At 37.4% G+C, this 20,739-nt stretch overlaps 14 protein-coding genes across 14 annotated transcripts in view; 7 read left to right on the top strand and 7 right to left on the bottom strand.

The window, feature by feature from the left end:
- BATDEDRAFT_25793 (uncharacterized protein) overlaps positions 1-425 on the top strand; it is a gene marked incomplete at both ends in the record, with an annotated part of 605 nt that extends 180 nt beyond the window's left edge. The window contains one exon of the mRNA XM_006679827.1: positions 47-425. Coding sequence (XP_006679890.1) covers positions 47-425 — 379 coding nt within the window. The remainder of the gene's footprint in view (positions 1-46) is intronic.
- A 1,390-nt stretch (positions 426-1,815) lies between these two features.
- Positions 1,816-2,308, top strand: BATDEDRAFT_89777 (uncharacterized protein; the record flags this gene model as incomplete). The annotated part of the gene is made up of 2 exons (XM_006680093.1): positions 1,816-1,903; positions 2,148-2,308. The coding sequence occupies 2 exons, from the start codon at positions 1,816-1,818 to the stop codon at positions 2,306-2,308; spliced, it is 249 nt and encodes an 82-aa protein (XP_006680156.1).
- BATDEDRAFT_25792 (uncharacterized protein) lies at positions 2,305-2,879 on the bottom strand (the record flags this gene model as incomplete). The annotated part of the gene is made up of 2 exons (XM_006679826.1): positions 2,305-2,569; positions 2,659-2,879. The coding sequence occupies 2 exons, from the start codon at positions 2,877-2,879 to the stop codon at positions 2,305-2,307; spliced, it is 486 nt and encodes a 161-aa protein (XP_006679889.1).
- A 784-nt stretch (positions 2,880-3,663) lies between these two features.
- On the top strand, positions 3,664-5,250 carry BATDEDRAFT_25791 (uncharacterized protein; the record flags this gene model as incomplete). Its single annotated transcript, XM_006679825.1, has 2 exons — positions 3,664-4,231; positions 4,448-5,250. The coding sequence occupies 2 exons, from the start codon at positions 3,664-3,666 to the stop codon at positions 5,248-5,250; spliced, it is 1,371 nt and encodes a 456-aa protein (XP_006679888.1).
- A 690-nt stretch (positions 5,251-5,940) lies between these two features.
- BATDEDRAFT_25790 (uncharacterized protein) lies at positions 5,941-6,410 on the top strand (the record flags this gene model as incomplete). Its single annotated transcript, XM_006679824.1, has 2 exons — positions 5,941-6,244; positions 6,331-6,410. The coding sequence occupies 2 exons, from the start codon at positions 5,941-5,943 to the stop codon at positions 6,408-6,410; spliced, it is 384 nt and encodes a 127-aa protein (XP_006679887.1).
- Positions 6,411-6,626: 216 nt separating this feature from the next.
- On the bottom strand, positions 6,627-7,258 carry BATDEDRAFT_25789 (uncharacterized protein; the record flags this gene model as incomplete). Its single annotated transcript, XM_006679823.1, has 2 exons — positions 6,627-6,883; positions 7,021-7,258. 2 exons carry the CDS (start codon positions 7,256-7,258, stop codon positions 6,627-6,629), a joined length of 495 nt encoding a protein of 164 aa, XP_006679886.1.
- Positions 7,259-7,784: 526 nt separating this feature from the next.
- On the top strand, positions 7,785-8,683 carry BATDEDRAFT_25788 (uncharacterized protein; the record flags this gene model as incomplete). Its single annotated transcript, XM_006679822.1, has 3 exons — positions 7,785-7,994; positions 8,024-8,215; positions 8,264-8,683. The coding sequence occupies 3 exons, from the start codon at positions 7,785-7,787 to the stop codon at positions 8,681-8,683; spliced, it is 822 nt and encodes a 273-aa protein (XP_006679885.1).
- A 1,744-nt stretch (positions 8,684-10,427) lies between these two features.
- Positions 10,428-10,868, top strand: BATDEDRAFT_89781 (uncharacterized protein; the record flags this gene model as incomplete). The annotated part of the gene is made up of 1 exon (XM_006680092.1): positions 10,428-10,868. One exon carries the CDS (start codon positions 10,428-10,430, stop codon positions 10,866-10,868), a length of 441 nt encoding a protein of 146 aa, XP_006680155.1.
- Positions 10,869-11,019: 151 nt separating this feature from the next.
- On the bottom strand, positions 11,020-11,632 carry BATDEDRAFT_25786 (uncharacterized protein; the record flags this gene model as incomplete). The annotated part of the gene is made up of 3 exons (XM_006679821.1): positions 11,020-11,168; positions 11,200-11,534; positions 11,622-11,632. The coding sequence occupies 3 exons, from the start codon at positions 11,630-11,632 to the stop codon at positions 11,020-11,022; spliced, it is 495 nt and encodes a 164-aa protein (XP_006679884.1).
- Positions 11,633-12,028: 396 nt separating this feature from the next.
- BATDEDRAFT_89883 (uncharacterized protein) lies at positions 12,029-12,442 on the bottom strand (the record flags this gene model as incomplete). Its single annotated transcript, XM_006679994.1, has 1 exon — positions 12,029-12,442. The coding sequence occupies one exon, from the start codon at positions 12,440-12,442 to the stop codon at positions 12,029-12,031; it is 414 nt and encodes a 137-aa protein (XP_006680057.1).
- Positions 12,443-12,453: 11 nt separating this feature from the next.
- Positions 12,454-13,289, top strand: BATDEDRAFT_25785 (uncharacterized protein; the record flags this gene model as incomplete). Its single annotated transcript, XM_006679820.1, has 3 exons — positions 12,454-12,485; positions 12,564-12,703; positions 12,844-13,289. 3 exons carry the CDS (start codon positions 12,454-12,456, stop codon positions 13,287-13,289), a joined length of 618 nt encoding a protein of 205 aa, XP_006679883.1.
- Positions 13,290-14,545: 1,256 nt separating this feature from the next.
- On the bottom strand, positions 14,546-15,223 carry BATDEDRAFT_89882 (uncharacterized protein; the record flags this gene model as incomplete). Its single annotated transcript, XM_006679993.1, has 1 exon — positions 14,546-15,223. One exon carries the CDS (start codon positions 15,221-15,223, stop codon positions 14,546-14,548), a length of 678 nt encoding a protein of 225 aa, XP_006680056.1.
- Positions 15,224-16,467: 1,244 nt separating this feature from the next.
- Positions 16,468-17,827, bottom strand: BATDEDRAFT_25784 (uncharacterized protein; the record flags this gene model as incomplete). The annotated part of the gene is made up of 3 exons (XM_006679819.1): positions 16,468-16,651; positions 16,686-16,875; positions 16,945-17,827. The coding sequence occupies 3 exons, from the start codon at positions 17,825-17,827 to the stop codon at positions 16,468-16,470; spliced, it is 1,257 nt and encodes a 418-aa protein (XP_006679882.1).
- Positions 17,828-19,791: 1,964 nt separating this feature from the next.
- Positions 19,792-20,613, bottom strand: BATDEDRAFT_89880 (uncharacterized protein; the record flags this gene model as incomplete). Its single annotated transcript, XM_006679992.1, has 1 exon — positions 19,792-20,613. One exon carries the CDS (start codon positions 20,611-20,613, stop codon positions 19,792-19,794), a length of 822 nt encoding a protein of 273 aa, XP_006680055.1.
- Between the last annotated feature and the right edge of the window lie 126 nt (positions 20,614-20,739).

The following is a 20,739-nucleotide window of genomic DNA, read 5'->3' as shown; positions in this document are numbered from 1 at the left end:
ACATCTTTTTCCTGATAGTGGAGGCAAAGAAAGAATGGCTCGATAGCGCAGTACCTCAAGTCCTTGCTAAAGCCGGATGCCTACTGAAAAAGCGATTGGCTGCTGGAAAGAACACTCCAGTGCTTGCTGTCCTCACCAATGGGACGGACTTTCGCTTCTTTGCGATTGATATTGACGGGATAGTGTATGCTTCCACCATTCATCTATTGGAAATTGGAATGGACAGAACATACAAGACAAGCACATCTCTCTCTGAAATCCTTCGCTGGTTCACTTGGTTTATGACTGCCATCAAGTCTGTCTCTCCCCGTGCGTCCAGCGAGGATTTGACCGACACAATGACTGCTGACTCGCTGACTCGACTCAGAAGCTGCTTTGAGCCAAAGGTTCCGATTCAAAACAAAAAGGCCAAGATTGAAAAGTAGTATGTCATAATAAATATCTTATTTGCTTGAAATTTAATCTCAATTCTAATTACCAAATTTCTGTCAACACTCTGGTAGATGAAATCTCATCAAATTTCAGCGGACTCTCGCCAAAAAACTGGTATCATTCGGTGCTCTATACATACTACTCTTGTCTACGTAAATCCTTTAATTGCCTAATCTACAACTTGTATTTGGAAATGATTCACAAGTTCAATCAGCTGATGGGTGTTATTATCGTCCCCGAATCAACAATTATGGGTTCGTTGACTGTTAAACCCCAAGTTTTTATTTTAAATGATAGGGGCAAGAAAGCACCTTTATAAATAAGCAGGAATTCACAAAGTGTTAAATATTGTTGGAAATCCTACCAATCCGTCGCTGTATTTTGTAATCCCCAGAAACCGGTTTTCTGATTTTAAATACCAAAAGTATAAAGATGCTCAGGAAAGACAATGTAAAAACCTGCCTTTATGAATGTAAAACAAGTCGGGCAATTTGTTTTGGCAATTGAACTTGCTCACATTCAGTAGAATTGGATAAAATACAATAATCAGCAACTCTTGGCAGTTTACTCTAGAATACCAAACTGTATAGTCATTTTGTCTCTCTAATATCAACTCTAGCTTCACTCTGATTGATCCGCTTACTGAATTGCCAAGACATCACAAAATGCCTTGTTTCCTGCAAAAAGACTACTCTGGATTCATACTGTGGTATAATTTCCACTACCCTGACTGAGCCATAAAAAATGGTTTAACAAAACCTGTGCTTTTAACAGTATTGTAGCTGTCCTTTGTATAAACACTCGAATGAGTTCATTCCTGATAATGCTGAATGAAAGACGACCAATCTATCCGATAATACGTATAATGTTGCAAGAAATTAATGCATAATGGAATGGGATTTCTATACGAGAAAAGCAGGTTCTAGTAGTAAGGGTAGAGCACCGAAGAATACCGTTTTTGGTTTCCAGCCGGAATTCCCGCTAAATGTATAATAGGAGCTATGAAGTCGGATTAAAAAATATTAAAATCTATAGTAGATGTATAAAATGAGCGAAAACAAAGAAATTATCATCCAACATACAATTCACATCGACGACCTACGATGTATCATCTGTTTTGAATTCATACACCCTCCTTTTTACCAATATAATGGTGCACTGCATTTTGTTTGCCCTGTGTGTTCAACGAAATTTAAGTCTGAGAGCTGTCCATCCTGTAGAGACAACAGCCTGTTTAAAAACAAACTACTGGAAAGAGACTTACGTGAATATCTAACAGAATGTCTTCATTCTCTATGTGCAAATTCTGTGTTTGAATGGAACTTGGAGAATCACGTAGTGACTTGCATTTACGGCATAGCAAAATGCTACTTTTGTGAAGAAATGCTTAAACCCGAAGATTTTAAAAGCCATATCATTACAAAATGCAAACTATTGGAGTGGGCAGAAAAGAACAACCGAGAAACAAAAGGTTCGCTGGCACTGTTGTCACACTTACGGTGGAATTCTAACAGAGTCAAAATTATCAATACACATAAACTACAATCCAATTTTGTGGTTATTCTGAATGAAATGATATTACTAGGGAAAAGGTATGAAGATAAATGTACAATGGTCGTGCTCTCTCCAAACTCAATGCGAGTTGATGCATACTCCAAGTATCCATCAAATAAAGCCTTTGAACTTCAATCGATTCTAACGATCAACTCATTCAGGACGTGTAGAGTTACCGGCATTGGAAGATCTGGCAGCCATCCAACAAAATGTACGAAAGACTGAATTTGTACAAAGTTCATTTGATCGTGAGGATGAAGATTCAAAGTCGTATGTTAGTGACGATGAATTTTTTGGTGGGCTTGTTCAGCATCCTTTTTAAAAATGTATTTCTTTTTCTATGGATTCCTTGGTCAACACGTCCAACCATTTTGTTTGGAGTCGCTTTTGTCCAAGCATCAAGGAATGCAGTAGGTCTGGCTTTTTCCAACTCGATTTGATAAACTCTTCTAATGTGTCTTCGGTTTGTTCTAATGTACCATTGATTTTCGCAGCATACACAATTCCATTGCGCGCTGTGTATAAATACTTGTCGTCTGAATAGTATTTTTCATCTCCAAGGTAGTACTTGATTTGTTCGTATCTGGATGACGACTTCACGTGTTTATTTAGTTGTTCTACTTTATCCTCTAATTCAGCTATACGTTTTTCATCAAAACAAATGGATTAAACCGTTTGGGATTAGCAATTTTCAAATGCTTGTCATCGACATCCAATGCAAGAGGTTCTTCTTCGCCGAAATATGGAGCTGCTACTTTGGAAAGAGTGTTATTTGTTGAAAGTTTCTCTTCGATAATATACTTGTGTTTATTCACAGGGTCAAGGATAATTTGATTGATAGGAATGCTTCGGATATGCTTGGAACGCAGACAGCAACTTGGAATCACTAACATTGATGTTTTATATTCAACGCAAAGAAAATAAATTTTTGGAAGTCAACAAAATATTCTTTGAAATGAAACCCAAATCTTTCTGTTATTAATCAACTTTACAATGTAAATTCTTCTATTCTGGCCCATTCTAATAGTTCCGACAGGAACCTCTTTTGGGTCTGTAACAGGACCATAATCAATCATCATATTTAACAGAAAAGATTCAATCGTATTGGTTTGAGATACACAAACAAAATAAGTTTCGTTTAATTCGTTTGTAACGAAAAAATAAACTTTTATTTTCTTGAAGTACATCAAGTTTGTTGAAAATGAATAACCAATTGGACGAAAATACAAACAATGTGGGTCTCTACAAGGTCAACTATTTAATGAGAAATGAAGAAAGGTCGATGGATATGCTGTTATCTACCGGAAGGAAGAGACGAAATGATATTAAGCTGATGATAGCCTTATTGTTAGGAATAAGAAGAGCAGAGATCAAGGGAGTAAAACTACGATTTAGAAAGCGAATAACAGGTTTCAGTAGTGGAGTCGAAGGAACAATAGCATATTTACAATTAATAGAGTTTCAAAAGAAGAAAAGGAAACGGTTATATTCTCGGTACCATATTAAGAAATGTCCATTTAAACCACAATCAAAAACTATCAAATGGAGTAGGCACTTGTACTTGGGGTTGATGAATTACAACAAAACATACTAACAAATCACCACAATCAAAAACAGAGGTATTGGTTTGATATTCAATTTGGATACGTTCTAAGAAACGTAGAAACAGATGAAAGAATGCAGTTTTACCCATCTGTAAATACTTCATTTTTTAATATCAATGAGCATCCTCTGGTTAGCAATACAGTGGATGGTGTTTTAGAAAAACTAGGAGGCGATGATATTTTGGAACGACTGAAGCGACCCAATTCAAAGTGGAATATTGACAGTATCTATGAATATGTTCTCTTGACTACTCCACTAGAAGAAATCCCTATTGGAGCTTCGATTAAGTTACCTGATTTCATTAAAAAAAGCAAAGGCATTCTCTCATTAGAAAACATACCAAATAATATGTGTTTATGGTATTGCCTTGCCCGTCACAAGCTCTCTGACTTGCGATTGGATAGACTTGCAACTAAAGCGAAAGAACTATTCAAGAGCTATTACACCTTCAAACCGGACCAGAGCTATTGTGGGGTGGAGATGCAAGAATTGGATACCATTGAAAATCATTTTGATGTAAACATAAATGTTTACCGATTTAATGGAACAAAAGCTGTGATGGAGCGACATTCAAAGAAAACATTGGAATCTACTTTGAGTTTGAATATCTATACCGATGTGGATAATAAACTTCAAAAATGTTGAAATAGCATACAATGATGCAAGTCGTGAGACACAAGAACAAGTAAAACCGAATTACAAAAGTAAGAAATTGATTGGAAGTATGTTTGGGAAAAAGATGATGTTTCCGACAGAGTTGCTGAAATGGTATCTAGAGCACGGACTTATAGTGACCAACATTACCTATGCTGTAAAATATGAGCGTAAGGCTCCTTTCAAACCATTTTCTGAAAAGGTTCAAATGAACGAAGAGCAAGAGACACAAACCCAAATCATAAACTTCGTGGTGATATGATGAAACTGATTGGAAATGCACCGTACGGAAAGTATATAATGAACTTTCTGAAGCACGAAACGGTCAAAATTGTAGGACAAGACACTTACAATAAGAACGTGCGAAGAAATAATTATCTCGGACATCAAGACCTTGTGGAGGGATACGAGTTTCGGTTTAGTAAGACATCCTTCAAGCAAAGTCTACCACTCCATATTGGATTCCAAGTATATCAACTAGCCAAGTTACGAATGTTACAGTTCTACTACGATTTTATTGATTATTACGTAGACAGAAGCGACTTTCAATATTGCATAATGGATACAGACTCGGCATACTTTGCGATTTCTGGAGATTCCTTACAAGACGTAGTGAAACCACACCTCTTGGATGAATTCCAACAACAAAAGAAATATTGGTTCGGGAGAGATGATACCCCAGCGAACAAATTATATGACAGCAGAACACCAGGATTATTCAAGTTAGAATACGAAGGAGATTGCATTATATCATTGGCTAGCAAGATGCATTATTGTAACGAGAAAAAGTTTAGTTCAAAGGGTATCAGCAAGAATCAAAATGAAATTACCAAGCAAAAGTATTTAAATGCTTTGAGTGGAAATGGAGGTCAGGAGTTTATCAATAATGGTTTTAGGTCATATCATAACCAAATGAATACATATTCATTAACAAACACTGCGATAAAACTGTTTAACGATAAACGACTCCGAGTGGGTTACGAAACATTTCCAACCGAATTATAAACGTTTTAATTCTTTTGGTGTGTTATGGAGAGGCTTTATGAACTATATTATAACCCAAGGACAGGATTCACGTCTGCCGAAAAGCTATACCGAAAGCTTAACAAAGAAATACCATTGTCCCAAATAAAAACGTTTCTTCAGCAGCAAGAAGTGTATCAACTCCACAGACAACAACGAAAAGCACCTGTTTATAGTCCCATAACAGTTTACTCTATCAATGACCAATGGCAGATTGACTTGATTGATCTGTCAAGGTATGCCAAGTGGAATAGTGGATACAAATATCTTCTTTGTGTGATTGATGTATTCAGTAGAAGGACATTTGTCGTTGCGATGAAGAAGAAATCAGATAGCACCGAAGCGATGAAGAAAGTATTAGATATAGAAAAATCGATTCTTATTCAAAGTGACAATGGAACAGAATTTTTAAACGGAGCATTTCAGCGATTATTGACATCCAAAGGTGTTCGGCATATCACGGTGGAAGTAGGCGACCACAAGCGACAAGGCATAATTGAACGATTCAATAGAACACTAGAGAACATCATTGCTCTTTACCAAGAAGCTCGGCGAACAAATACATATATTGATGTACTGGAAGATATTGTTTACAGTTACAATCACACTTATCACCGAGGTATAAATGGTATTCCTCAGCAGTTGTACCTAGGCAATCCATCCACTGGAACAATGAATGTAAAAATAGAGAAGAATGCTATAGGTGTTGGTGACAAAGTTAGATTGCTAAAAACTAGGCAAGCATTTCGTAAAGGATATGAGCCAAAGTATAGTCACACTATATATAAGGTCATCAGTGGTAATGGCTATTCGTACTTTATTGCAGATGATGATGGCAATATTCTTCCAAAGGCATACAAATACTATGAACTACAACGTATTGAATCTACCCAACGGTTTCATACAGAATCTAGACAGAGAGAACCACGAATGACAAATAAGGAGCGTCGAAATAAAAGAGAATTGGAAGAATTGGGTAGAATTAGAGGTCCAGCTCATAAAAACGGAGAACATTAAGCGGAGCTTATTTTCTAAATCAACTGTATAAATGACATTCATTAGTTTCATTAAAACTCACCAAGCGTACATTCACTGTATTAAGAATTGGGATTCGTATTCCGTTGACGAACAAGAACAACTAAGGAAATGGTACCGAGATTACTATGCCAAAAACAAACAAGCTGAAAGGAAACGATACCGAGACTATTATGCTGCTAATACCGAGGCAGAGAAGGAGAGAGCTAAAAAGTACAAGAAAACTAAACAATCAGAGAACAATGTTTAGCTCAAAAACACACCCGATAATAATGAAATTTTCATAATAAACACAATAGTTGCAGAGATTTTCTATTTACAAGTCAATACAAAAGATACATTAATGTGGTGGAAATAGGTTTGAATGCATCTGTGCTGTCTATCACGAAGATATCAAGAAGTGTACAGCTAGGACTTTTTTCCACTGCGGTGGACATTTTCAGTACTTTGCTCTCCGTGAAAGAAAGTAACAATGTCAGTTCACCATTGATAGCATTATCATTATCACTGCAGTCTGAAGGAGTCATCGACTGACGAGGAACTACTTGTTGCGAAGGTTTTCCACCGCGGTGGAATTGTGCTCGTTTAAAACATTCATATCGCTGTCATCCATTTCATCATCAACATTCATCCAGTAGTGTTCAGAAAAGAAATCAGATCCTTACAAAGCTCGACACTCTGGTGACATAAACCATTTCTTGATTTTTGGAATCATACTCCTAAACACTCTAAAGGACACTGCCAGCGTTTGGAATTTCGGATACTTTGACATAAAGGCATAATACTCCATGTAGTAGTAGTAGGATGATTTGGAGATGCCAAGTCTGCTGTTGACGTAGTCCAAGAAGCGTCCCTTGTGCCCATCCCCAAATGTTTCCAGTAGTTTCATCAAGGACCTTGCTATCAGCATTACTTTTTTTGATGCCAGTACATCGGTCGCTTTGAGTTGCTTCATATTCAATTGTATGTATTTCGTCAGCAGCTTTTTGATTTCCACAGCATCCAACCCAGTAAACCTGTATGACGACGACTCATCCAGCACACTGAGAGATTGATGTCGTAGTGTAGCATTTCAATAAGAATGATTTAGACTTTTCAGTGTCTGTTTTGACAGTTTCTGGTGTTCTCATTGAACTGGTCAATTCCCTTCAATATAGACCGAACAAATTTGATGTCAATTTGAGTGATGATTGTCCAAGGTTATATTAGGTGCTTCTTGACCCAATCAGTAAAACGGCTGTAATCACGCATTTGACTCATTTGAAGTGCAGTTGTCATTTTTATACTCGGACACCACTGAAATGTTTTAAAATGTGAACTTTTTTGAATATGAATTAGTCTCAATTCCAATAATACGTCATTCCAAGCAGCCCATTTAACGTCCCTGACCTTGCAATTTTTTTTCTTTCCTTTAAAAAAAACAACAATGTTGAGAATAGTTCGTCACAGCAGCACCCTGGCCAAACTATGGGTGAAACATAATGGCAGTCAAGCCACTCGTGTCTACTGCTGGCTGCTTAAATATCAGTGACCTTGCCAAGGCCATCAAGCAGAAACTCCCAAACCAATTCTATGCCGTTGACTCCAACCAAATCTCTATCCATCAGTCACTCCAGGATGCTCCACTTGAACCTGATCTTCCACTTGCGAGTATTTCTACTGCTGGTCTGTCCGCCAAATTACCCCTCATTGTGAAGACTCTGGAACCCGCGTCGAGTAGCCAAAAACAATCTTCATCCAGGACATTGATGAAGAGTGCTGTCCTTTGGATAGCTTTTCCAAATATCTTGTTGAAAATGATGCTGATATGGAGGATATCTATGAAGGGAAAGGCTCGGCTCTCTATAAGCTGTCCGATCCCAAGAAACAGATTACACTGGTGGAACAGCTGATCAATGGGGAAAAGTACAATGTATTTTCTCGGTACGAACGGCCCTTTGTTAAACTACGTTAGCAGTAGAATGAAGACCAAGCGATGGAGGAGGAAACTCACTTGGCCGTGAAGCGATTCCTTGCTACCCATCTTGGTCCTTCAATCGAGGTAATGCCAACGGACATTATGGCTGCAGACGGAAAGACTGTTGTCCAGGAGTGGGACGCTGTCTTTAAAGATGGAGATGTCCTGTACTTATGTGAAGCCAAGCATAATATGACCGATAAGCAAGTGACCAAGCTCTTTGCAAGAATTCGCAAGTTCAAGGAGTTTCAAGCCAATGCCCAGCCAGAATTTCGAAATGTCACAAAGTATGTTGGGGTGTTGTGTGGTACGTTGTTTCCAGAGGATATTAGAAAGATCGCACACCTTGGATTCATTTGCGTTTATCCATCAGGATATTGTTACGATGTCAAAAAGCCAGAGGATTTCATCATTGAACGTTAATTGTTGTTTGGTAATAAAAGGGATGTTGATATGTACAAAGATGACACCTGCATAGCAAAAAGTGTATGATTCAAACGATATACTGAATGTTTGAATGGTCGCAACCAAATAAATCATTTCAATCACTTGTTTCTCTTTAAAAGCGCTGAATGTGGAGGTAGTTTGTACCAATATGTCATAAAACAATCAATTCGTGCTCAAGTACAACAATTGCAGATATTTTGGCTGGAAAGTAAAACGGTATTATTCGGTGCTCTACACATACTACTGTCATATTACAGTCAATGTTGATGACCATAATAGTCAAGGTCTAATTGAGAGGTTCAATAGGACATTGGAAAGTGTCATTAGCAAATATCAGGAATCAAGAAAGACAAACAGGTACATTGATGTCTTGGAAGATATCGTATACAATTACAATCATACGCATCATCGTAGCATTAATGATACTCCGGAATCAAGGTATCAAACGAACCCAAGGACTGGAACAATCAAATCGAGGTTGGTAACAAAGTCCGCATCTTGATAGAAAAGGGAGCGTTCACCAAAGGATATGAACCAAGTTACAGTCAGTCCATATACAATGTAGTGAATGGAAACGGATATTCATATTCACTTGTTGATAACAATGACCAAGAATTGAAAAAGACTTTTAAATACTATCAACTGAAAGAGATTGAAGCATTGGATGTATTTACAAATGAACCAGCAGTAGAAAGAGAACGACCAATGTCAAACAAGGAAAGACGTAATAAACGGGAATTGGCAAGAATTGGAAAGAATTCCAGAACCTAAAAACAAAAGACGCAAGATATTTCAAGAAGCCTATTTTCTAGAGTAATAGTAAATGACATTTATCGATTCAATCAAGAATTACAAAGACTATTTACAATGCGCCAAGAATTGGGATTTATATTCGGAACAACAACAAGAACAATTGAAGAAATGGTATAGAAATTACTATACTCAAAACAAGGAATTCAAACGACTGAGATATCGCAATAACTACGCTAATAATTCAGATATCGAAAGAGGACGATTACAAAAGTAGAAAATGTCAAAGATGGGCTAAAAAATATCATAGCTAACGCTTGAAATAGAGCATTTTCAAAATTCAAATATAATAAATTTCATGTTCATTCCTGTTTACTTTTATTATATGATTGAATTGAATTCACTTTTTTTGTGATCTTTTTTTTTCTTTTTTAAATTCAAATGTTTTCTCGTGCAATTGGAAGATGCTGCTACTCTACACATAAAGCAGCATCAAAACTATGAGTAAAGCACAATGGAGGCCCATCGACTCAAGTCTCCACCAAAAGCTGTATCAATATCGATGACTTTGCCGACAAGGTCAAGCAAAAACTCAACACTAACGCTCAAGTTGCTTTATTCACTTCTATCAACAAAGAAGCACTTGACCCTGGGCTTGCACTCAAAGAACTCCTTAAACTGACATCAGCAACAACACCAGCAAAATCCCCTTGTTTGTCAAAATCATTCCTGCTACTCGAGACTCAGTTGCAACAAAAACCATATATATTCGTGATACCGATGATGATGGAGAGCTTACGGATGAATATGTTGAATACAGTATCAAGAACAACGAGAACCTGCGTGATATCTATAAAAATGGCAAAGGACTCATCCACATGGCTGACCCAAAGAAAGTTATAGTTAATTTTGATGATATCGAGCACGGTAAAAAGTATCAAGTTTACAAATATTCGCAAGATTTCTCAGGATGACAAAAAAAGAAGCGGATGCGATGGAAGCAAAGACGCTACTATCCATGAAGACCTATCTTATGGAGAAACTCCAAGCATCCCCTATCGATTTGCCTACTGACATATATGATTCAACGGGAAGCCAAATTCAAGAATGGGACGGAATCTTATTGTCAAAAGATATTCTTTATCTCTTGGAAGCAAAACATGCCATGACAGTCGAAAAAGTTGAGAAAATCGCAGAAAGGGTGAATCAATTTCCTAAAATGATTCAACTTTCGTCTCAAAAAATACTTAATGCAAAGTATAGTAAGATTGTTGGAGTTGCTTGTGGAGCCCGATTCCCCGATGGCTGTCGCGAAGAAGCTCATCGATTAGGATTAATGGTTGTTTATCCGTCGGGAAGTCATTACAGAGTTGATGGCAAGGTTGAATTTGATTACACTATTAAAAGATGAAATTCTTGAATATATTATGTACGTTGCTAAAATTATTTATATTAAAGTTTTCAAGCAACGCTGTCATTGTCTTTATATTATGCCAAATAGGTTTGGACCACCTTATTATCCTACGACGTGGTTAGACAACGGACAGACAGTTAATGGGATGTTAACCATTGCTGGATACAATCTTCATGGTAAAAGTGCGTACATGCCAGAGAAGATATCCTTGAAGTAGAATTGTAGCCTTCTTGACAGATTGTACACATTGATTCCCTATGGGCTTGAGGGTTGTAATTGAACCACATGGTGTTATCTCTAAATAGTTCCAAGGTAATGGGACGATTACTGGGGGTTTCAGTCTCTTCTTCCAATAAACCATCTTCCTCTATCAGTTCTTCATCTGTCGAATCTGGTTCTTCCGCATCAATTTCACTTGGAGCTGGGTCGTCTTCATGATCGTTAATAGCTTTGACAATCAAAATTGTGATATTCTGTAGGTTTAGATCTCCAGAATCCTCTTGACAAAATATGAGTTCCTGGTAGCGCTTGGCACTCTGCTGATTGAACCATTTGCGAATTTGAGGTATGATATCACGCATTCTTCGAAATGAAATAGTACAATGTTTGAAGCGAGGCATCTCTGTTAGCAATTCATAGTAGTTCCGATATTTTCTAAAAGTCCTATGTGTGTCAGTAAAGTCAAGGATGTGGATGTGGAAATAATAAAGGCCCTATGGTGTCTTTTGGCGGCGTAAATAATATTCATACCTTAAATCCATTGATAATCCTTCTTTTAGAATGTTTTCGAGTCTTGGAATGTCATTTTGTAATCGGTCGTGAAGTATAGCGAGTTTTTGCCCAATGTTGAAGTGATGAAAGACAGCCTTTCACATTCCAGCGCCAAAATCAAACTAAATTGCTGAAGATAATTAAAATATGAATATTGTTGATTCCAGTAGAGTTGTACCTATGTTTGATATCAATGTAAAATTTGGTAATGAGCTCATCATTTTCAACTTCCTGGTGATTAGATCATTCTATCATTTGTGCTGTTTCGTATATTGGTTGCCTTTGATATGATGTTGTTCCATGGGTTTCAGCGTATCTTTGCCATCGTTTAATAGGAGCATACGCTGTTAGCAATTCTTTGATCTTTTGATGCTCAGCATATAAAACTACCGGAGTAGTTGGAGCAACTCTACCAGTAACTCTCTCGGCCTTATTCTTGGTCGATACTCTTTGTCCTCCTCACTTTCTGAATCATTGAAAGCTTTTCTTCTGCTCCTTGTTGTTCTGTTTGGAGAAGTCAATAAGACTGGTACAATATCCATCCGAGTAGGCGATTCATTACGGGCAGTACTGGCTGGAGATAACCGATCGTTTTGATGTCCAGAGGCTGGCAAGGATAAAACAAAGGGAAACGAAGCAGTCTTTGGTTGCGAATTGATAACTGGTATTGATGCTAATTGCTTTTTGGCGGTTTTGGAAAGTTTTTTGAAATGAGCAGAAAGCTCTTGGTTGTTCATTACTGCTATCTTTCTGACCCAATTGAGAACCTGATATTCCTCTTCACATATTGTGTCGTCCATTTAGATGTGTAATGTTTGTTAAGGTGAACCTCTACCCCATAAGGTAGTTCGCTTTACGCAAACGAACAGACACAAAATGAAATTGAATTCTCTTCATCATCACCCACTCCTACTAGTAGAGTGGTATTAAAGGCCATTACATCAAAGGTAAAAAACCTGGAATTGTTGGTTTGACGAAGCGAGATCTTTCTAGTAGTAGTGGTGATTCTATTGATAATTTTCCTGTAATTTTAAATGTAAAGTTTTGTGATTTACCAGTTGGTATGTTAAACAAACTAATCATCTGTTTAATGGCATGGAAAAAGAGTCATTGTTCAAGAGAGATTTCAACTCTTTCCATTTTTCTTTTGAATGAAGATAATCGAGAATTCATCTCAAAGTTTTGACTCTTACGACTCTAGTGAATATTCCTGCTTGCGAATCAAGTCAATTAAAACTGTTTGTTCTTACCTACCTGGAAATCCTGCCATTGAATTCATGCGAGGTACTGTTGGATTCTTCACTGGATTCAATCATCACCATCAAAAAAATGTTCACTCATTTTAGTCATGTTCTCATGGCTGATGATACTACTCGTTGGTTATCAGAACGATCTACCAATGGCGTTGTGTTGGGCAAAATGGATGGTTGGATTGAATCCCACGAGCAAGAAGTCGATCATTGGGATGGGCTAGAAATATCATTTTCTAAAATACTTGAATTCACAAGAAATGAAAGCAGCATGGATTATAACTTTGTAGGCAAGAATTGTAAACATTTTTGCTACGATTTTCGCCGAAATGTGCTTGGGAAAGTTGAAGACTTTGGAACTTACTGCCAGTTTATCGAAAGTAAAATGAATTCATAAACTCTAAATCAATTCAAGCATCAATTATGAGTCTGGCACAATATGCTCCTAAAACCTTCAAATTTACTAGCTTTCCATCAGTTCCCTTAATGACCAAGTACCCGTTGAAAAAACTGGTATCATCGTATTCTGCTTAAAAGGTACAGTACGAATCTGGCACAGAAGCTCCTAACATTTCAAACCAATAAACCAACCAGTACTCTGCTCTAATGTTTTTGACAGTGTTCCTTATCTCCGATAACTTGCGATTTTTGACAACCAGACCAAATTAATTGGTATTTATCGGTCAAGAAAACTGGTATCATCCGGTGCTCAATCTATACTACTCAAGTTGGTTTTAAACCATTTTCAACTAAATTGTAAAAGCTTATTTTCTTATGGTGGATTATGAAAAAACTACAACTTGTACTATAATCCAAAAACTGGGTTACATCTGCATGGAAATTATGTTGGAATATCCATGCAGGATACTCCCAAGTGGTAATATGGTATAGTGATAATCCTAGTAGCTTCCACTTTACGCCTCCTAATTAACCCTCCTTTATTATCAAACAATCCACATGGTCATGCCACAAGACACAAACAATCAATTACTATAAAAGAGCCCATAACTATCTCATTAATAAACAACTCTTCAAACTATTTCAATCTTGTAATTACTTTATTGCATCTTTTCACTATTCCTGAAAAGATAAAATCTGTTAATCTTGAACTATTGTGCAGCTTCACATTACACTTTTGGTTTGGTTTCTTCTGATAACTACAAACAGTTACAGATTATATCTACACTACAAACCCGAAGCTTACAAAAATCTGGCAATACCATGGTCGTAATACCACACTACATATATTACATTGCAAACTGACACAACACTAATTGACCAATATCGAACCAGTTAATGACGCAATCTACATCCGACTTTCAACAAGTGTATTGCTCCGTTTGTTGTACAATACACGACATGGTCGGTTGGTGGTATCATACAGCCATACAACTGACAAGTGATTTCAAGTCCAACTGGTAGTTACACGTACAAATAACACTGGTTGTTATCAGGTCATTGATGTATATGGAACAAGTCGTGTCAATGTATCAATCAACAATCCAATAACTGTTGATGTAATACCCAACACAGTATACACAAACATACAGTATTCAATCAATAATATGATTGTTGACCCATTCATAATACTCGACAAATATCAACACACCAGAAAGTTTAAATTTATTCATTAACAAATTGATTGACACATCATCAATCTGAATCTGAACTCGACTCTTCTGAACTCGAATCTTCATATTGAAACCCAAAAAATTTCATAGCCTTTTTCACTTTTTGTTTGATACTTTCTAGTTCTCTTTCTGCTTCTTCACAATCTTCTTCCAATTGTTTTTTAGCTTCTGGGCTGTAACTTGGCTCAGACATACCTTTTCCTTTTCCTAACCCTGCCAATTGAGTTAATCGATAAAGTGCACCATCAGAATAGGCTTGGTTTATGCTCTCTTGCAATTTTTTAAAGTCTTCAACTTTTTGCTTTAGACTATCCAAGGTTTTCTGGTCTTCTTCGCTTAATACAGCCTCTTGACTTGGAGCAGTATTTCCCGACTCTTCTTCGTTCATTGGCTGTTGCTGGTCTTGATTGGAAGTGCTTGGACCGGGTTGATTCATCGATTGTTTCCGACTTCGTTTTGGAGCACTTGGACCAGGCTTACTGATTGGGCGTTTTCGACTTCGTTTTGGAGCATTTGGACCAGTTCGATGCAAGTATTGCTGGCCTTGTCCGGAAGTGCCTGGTTCAGGTTCATTGGTTGGACCAGGCACTTGACTGGAAGTGCTTGATGCCTGAGCTGAGTCATTGCCGTTATCTGAAACCAGTATTGCATTAGCGGTTGCTGCCGCGCTCAGTACGAACAAAATGTCAATGAACTTCATTAGATTGGTGGATGGGCTTAAAAGATGGTTAGATGAGCAGATTGTTGATTATAAAATTGAATGTACTTGGTTGTATTTGTATGTTTTGTATAGCAAACCAACCCTTTTAGGTTAACCAATTGTACAGAGTTATTTGATTGTTTGTAGCGGTTTACTATCAAACTAGACAATATGATGCTCCCTAATCATAATATCATATTGATCAATTTGATGATCGTGTCAATTGTATGATGCTTTTATGACCGTTTGATCAGGTATTTTGAAAAGCACCCTTCATGAGTGTTGTGTGGCCGCAAACGTTTTGTTTTACAACCGTATTCATGTAAAATGGATCACTTTGATATTCATCCTGAAATGACTGTATTCTGCATTGCAATATACAATAGTTACTACACATTGACTGTATTGCGTGTTTGATATACAACAACCACCATATGACACACAATCAGACTATATTGTCGAATCTACACTTTGTGCACTTTTAGTAACCATGCATTGTACGATCATCAAGTCTGAACCCATATCCATGTATTGCAATCGATATATTGTGTTTGATTGTCAATACAACTCTGTACACACATTTGTTGTATTCTGAATCACAGATACGATCGCAATCTAGTTCAACAACAATGATGACACATGCCAGTAATGCAACTGTTGTTTGCATGTCAACATTGTTATTTAGTGGTCCATTTACATCAATATGACTGCAAGTTGTCGTTATATGACGTATTCTGAGCATGGTTTTGATATTACGCATCCAGTTCCATCACATTGTTGCTGACCCATCATTGTAATGCTGTATGTATCAAACACTGGCATGTCACCATAACCATAACCACAATCAGTAAAATGACACTCGAGTTGTTTACTGTGATCAGTATATACAACCCAGTGCAACTACACATACTGGATCCAGTCTGTTGGTTGTTCCAGTTGATCTTGATTCACTTTTGATGTTTTGTCCGAGATTGACAATACAAATGTGTCGAGCTGAACCCAAACTACACGACTTGACTGTTTGTGTCAATTGGATCGTGACTGAGCTATGCGATCATGATGTGTATTCAATCCATGCCATGCGTTACCAATACAATAGTATGCATGATCATTGTGTACCAAACAACTACAATACACACTGGACTGATCCAATACATGCACGGCTTGAACATATCACACAATCAAACATGGACACACCACATTAAAAATACATATAGTATCAGTTTGTTTATAATAAATTGTATTCAATCGAGTTTATTGAGAGTCTGTTTGTGACTCTTGACAGTGTGGTGAGTGTATTCAGGTACAGCTACTTGATCAGTTGTAGTTGTTGGTTTCCTTCTGCGAATAAATGTGCCACTTGAACCTGAAGTACTTGGTTGTTCAGGCAGTCTAACACTATGCATCAAATTCATAATCAGTATCAATCTACACATACACACATCAATATCAAACAACTTACTGTGATGGTGACCAGAGCACTTGATAACCGTTTGAAATAATAGGATATCCGTCAGTCGCGATTTCGCATCCACATCCAGGACCAAACCCAATGCGTATATTTAGTAAATCAAATGTTATTGCAAGTCGGGTCATAAATGATGCACCAAGAACTGCATTATCATTTGGACCAGCTTCTACAGTAAACACAACTATAATCCAACATGTATGTCAGTCAGGTTAATCAAACAACACATTACATACAATTGTCAAATATTTACAATTTTTAGAATCATATCTCTGCATATAATCTCTAGGACCCAGTTTGATCGTTACAACGGAGTTGCTATTGTCATCAGTTACGGGGGTTTGAGCAAACATTACAATTGAAAGCGTCGGCAGCTTGTCCAAATCAATATTATAATCGGATTGGAACATTAGATAGTTGTTTTTTAAGCTGCTTTTAATCATTATTTTGCCAAGTTTGTTTCTAAATAATATACTTTTGGTAGTGATCGCATTATTATCAAGAATAGCATTGATCAGCACATCCACGACTGTTTTAGGAAAACGTATATATGTAAAGCATGTATGTAGATATGAATACAGAGTACGTCCATTTTCCACAACTTGCTGGAATTCCTCGGGCAGATCCACTTGTTTGCCATTGACTAGTATACTCTTGATGTTGACACTAAAGTAACCGTCTGATGGTGATTGTACCCATGCAACACTTTTTCCATTCGTTCCGCATTTTGCAGCTACGTCTGTGTTTCCTATATTGATGAAACTTTCTTGCAGCATTTCATACGGACATAGTTGAATGCCAATCTCGTTATTGGGAATGACACCATCTTTGTACAAAGCATCTATCGCAGTGGCTGGTGGATGATGTTTTGACAACGAGGAATAGGAAAACCCAAATACTCCATCAAACTTTGGATGGATGCCAACTAGATCTGGCGATTGTTTTTCAGCTGATAGTACTGGTAAATTGATGCCAGTTATCCCAGTACCCGGAATCGTCACAGCTGCGTCGGAACTAATTCCTCTATACTCTTCGTTTTTGTACTTTATAGTAAAGGGTTGTCCATTTGGAGTGTGTTGTGGAGTCAAACCTATATCGTTGATTGAACTAGGAAGTGGTACCATTATATCAGCCATTGATGAATCGACTCGTAAATTCAACTATTTTAAACAAGTATGAGATTGATTCAACGTGGTACAAATTGATGTCAAACTACAATGCATGACATGGCATGATACATACATCAACTCCATGAACATTAAATTTTATTGTAAAACATTGAGCAACATCATCATCCAATTCAACGGGTGATCGTTTTGATAGCCTATTGCTTGATTGACTGATAATTTCAAAAGGTGAATCTAATGCAAGTCGAACTGCAGCAACTGCTTGTAACGCAAGTATAACGCATTCTAGAATAATCAACATTGTATCGAGTAATGTGATGAAAATGTATTGAATCTGATACATGACTGCTGTTTTATAATGACGGCAACTTCAAGGGTGACAGTCAACACTTTCAAATGGATATTCTGACAAACCCAGAAACACCATGTAGGGTGAACAAAGCCGAAAACACCCTGTAGGGTGAATCAATATACAAGCATCGCTGTTGGTGTATGATCAACCCCAGTAGTATATTGTGTTGATCTCTTTGATTGCGATCATGTATTCAGTAATCAGGTAGTATCAAATTGTCACCCTGATTATGGATAGTTATCATCACATATACAATCCATTACTACAACATATACTGTCACTGTATACCAAATATTTGACTGATTGTTTGATTTGTTCGAGCAATTCAAACCATGTGGAAATGGTTGTTGAAATATAAATATATATCATCCAAAGTTGATTCAGATTGTCGCTAGCTGTAGTCTGTTGATCTGTCAATGTGTGGCCATGTGTCAATGCACACAGTAAACTTGAAACCAACTTGCATAGTTGTCAATGTTCAAATCAAAGCCGCAAAGTTTCATTCTATTTATCATTGTTCATTGTTCATGGCTCATGGCTCACGGATAGCTGATCAATAAATCACATTCGACATGATTGACATGATTGTTTTGTTGGACATATCTCAGTAGATTTGGTTAGTTACGATTTCAATCAACTCAACAGCTTTGGAAATAACAGTGGTAGCGTAGTAAATGGTTTTAATAGCAACAATTCATATCGATTTTGCAAGATTTATATTTTTGATGTAGAAAATCATGGACTACAACACCGATGAATACGTATTCTCCAACAAGAACAGGAATGAAATTGTTTAATGATAAACGATCCCGAGTAGGTTTTGAAACACTTTCAGCTGAATTGTAAAAACTTAATTTCTTGTTTTAGGTTATGGATAAGCTTTACGAATTGTATTACAGTCCCAAGACTGGCTTCATTTCAGCGCAGAAATTATACTTGAAGCTGAACAAACAACTTCCAATGTCACAAATCAAAAAGTTTCTTGACCAGCAAGAAGTCCAACTTCATCAAGAATCACGAAGAAGGCCAGCATTCAGCCCCATAACTGTTTATTCAGTCAATGACCAATGGCAAGTGGATTTGATTGATTTGTCTAAATATGCAAGATGGAATGCTGGATACAAGTATCTCCTGTGCGCCATAGATGTTTTTAGTAGGAAATCATTTGTGGTGGCGATGAAAAAGAAATCAGATACTACAGATGCAATGAGAGTGATACTTGACGTGCAAAAGCATATTCTGATTCAAAGCGATAATGGCACAGAGTTTTTAAACAACAACTTCCAAAGCTTACTGCAAGCAAAAGGTGAGTAGTATATAAAGAGCACCGGATAGTACCGTTTTTGATAGGCGAGACTTAGTGCTAAAATCACATTAACTTTGCTGCAATTTTTTCTACCAAAATGTGTGATATTCATCCAAAAAAGCCGTCTCTTCAATTAAATAAGAATCTTAATACGGCTTTTAACCATCCTGGGGGTGTTGAATTTGCCGAAGTTTAAATATCGATTTCGCCTAATGTATATTATCTCGCTTTTAAAATCTCACCAAAATTGTAATTACCTCCCTTCTGTGCCATATCCATAACAAAGTAATTATTGAACGAAATATATTGACTTGACTACATTTTCTTTTCCTTGTCAGGCGACCCAGATTCCGAGCTTGAGCTTGCTGAAAGGTCCGACTCATCCTTCACAATCAGTTCATCTTTATCAGTGACAATACGGAAAATCGCTGCAATACTCTGCAAGTCATCAACATACTCTTTTGTAGTAAACTTTGTATGAGGAAGAACAACGAATGGCTTTTGAGAGCTAGTCTTAGGTAGTTGGGCATCATGAATTCTGTCATTAGTATCACAATTGAGCGATTTCAATCTATCCCATTGTCGAACAGAAAGACGAGAAGGAAGTGGTGTGGTAGTAAGCTGGATTCCATCTTTCGTCTTATAGTCCCACCAGAGGATAGGTCGTCCTGTATCATCACGTAATTGACTCGGTCTGCCTTGCTTAGCATCCTTGGCAGCCAGCACATCACCCATCGTAGGCTTCTTGTAAGTTGTGGGAAAATGATAGTCAAAGTAGATTTCAATCGCAAGAGCATCCAAATACTTTCTGCAAGACGCTTCCGTGCTCATTCCCTTGTAAGTGAGCTGTTTTTTGGAACTGCCGATAGGAGCTGGTATTGGTAATTCCAACACAGTCACCACCATTGGCTTCCAAGGGATTTCTTCCAAGTCAGTGACAAGAGTCTCGGGGTCAATTTCGGTGGTTCCATCGGGTTGAAAGAGAGTGAGGTGGTGAGGAGCATAGGAATCCAAGTCCGGGGAGAACTTGTTCTTGATAGCACCTTTGAACTCTGCGACATGAGTACATCCTTCTGTAGAGACTTTGTCCTTGTAGGTCTTGTTGCCGAGTGTGAGTTGAACGAAATGAAGCGTCATGTTTGAAGAAGAAGGTTACGCAAAGTTCCACCAAAAAAAGAAGGAAATGGAAGGATTATATGTTCGCTTCAAAGAGACTGACCATTCTATTTGGATTAGAGGAACTCATAAATATGGAATGGTGAA

Source organism: Batrachochytrium dendrobatidis (assembly GCF_000203795.2).
Source record: "Batrachochytrium dendrobatidis JAM81 unplaced genomic scaffold BATDEscaffold_8, whole genome shotgun sequence".
NCBI classification, from domain to species: domain Eukaryota; kingdom Fungi; phylum Chytridiomycota; class Chytridiomycetes; order Rhizophydiales; genus Batrachochytrium; species Batrachochytrium dendrobatidis.
Note: the sequence above shows the minus strand (reverse complement) of the source record. Positions and strands in the feature narration are given on the sequence as shown.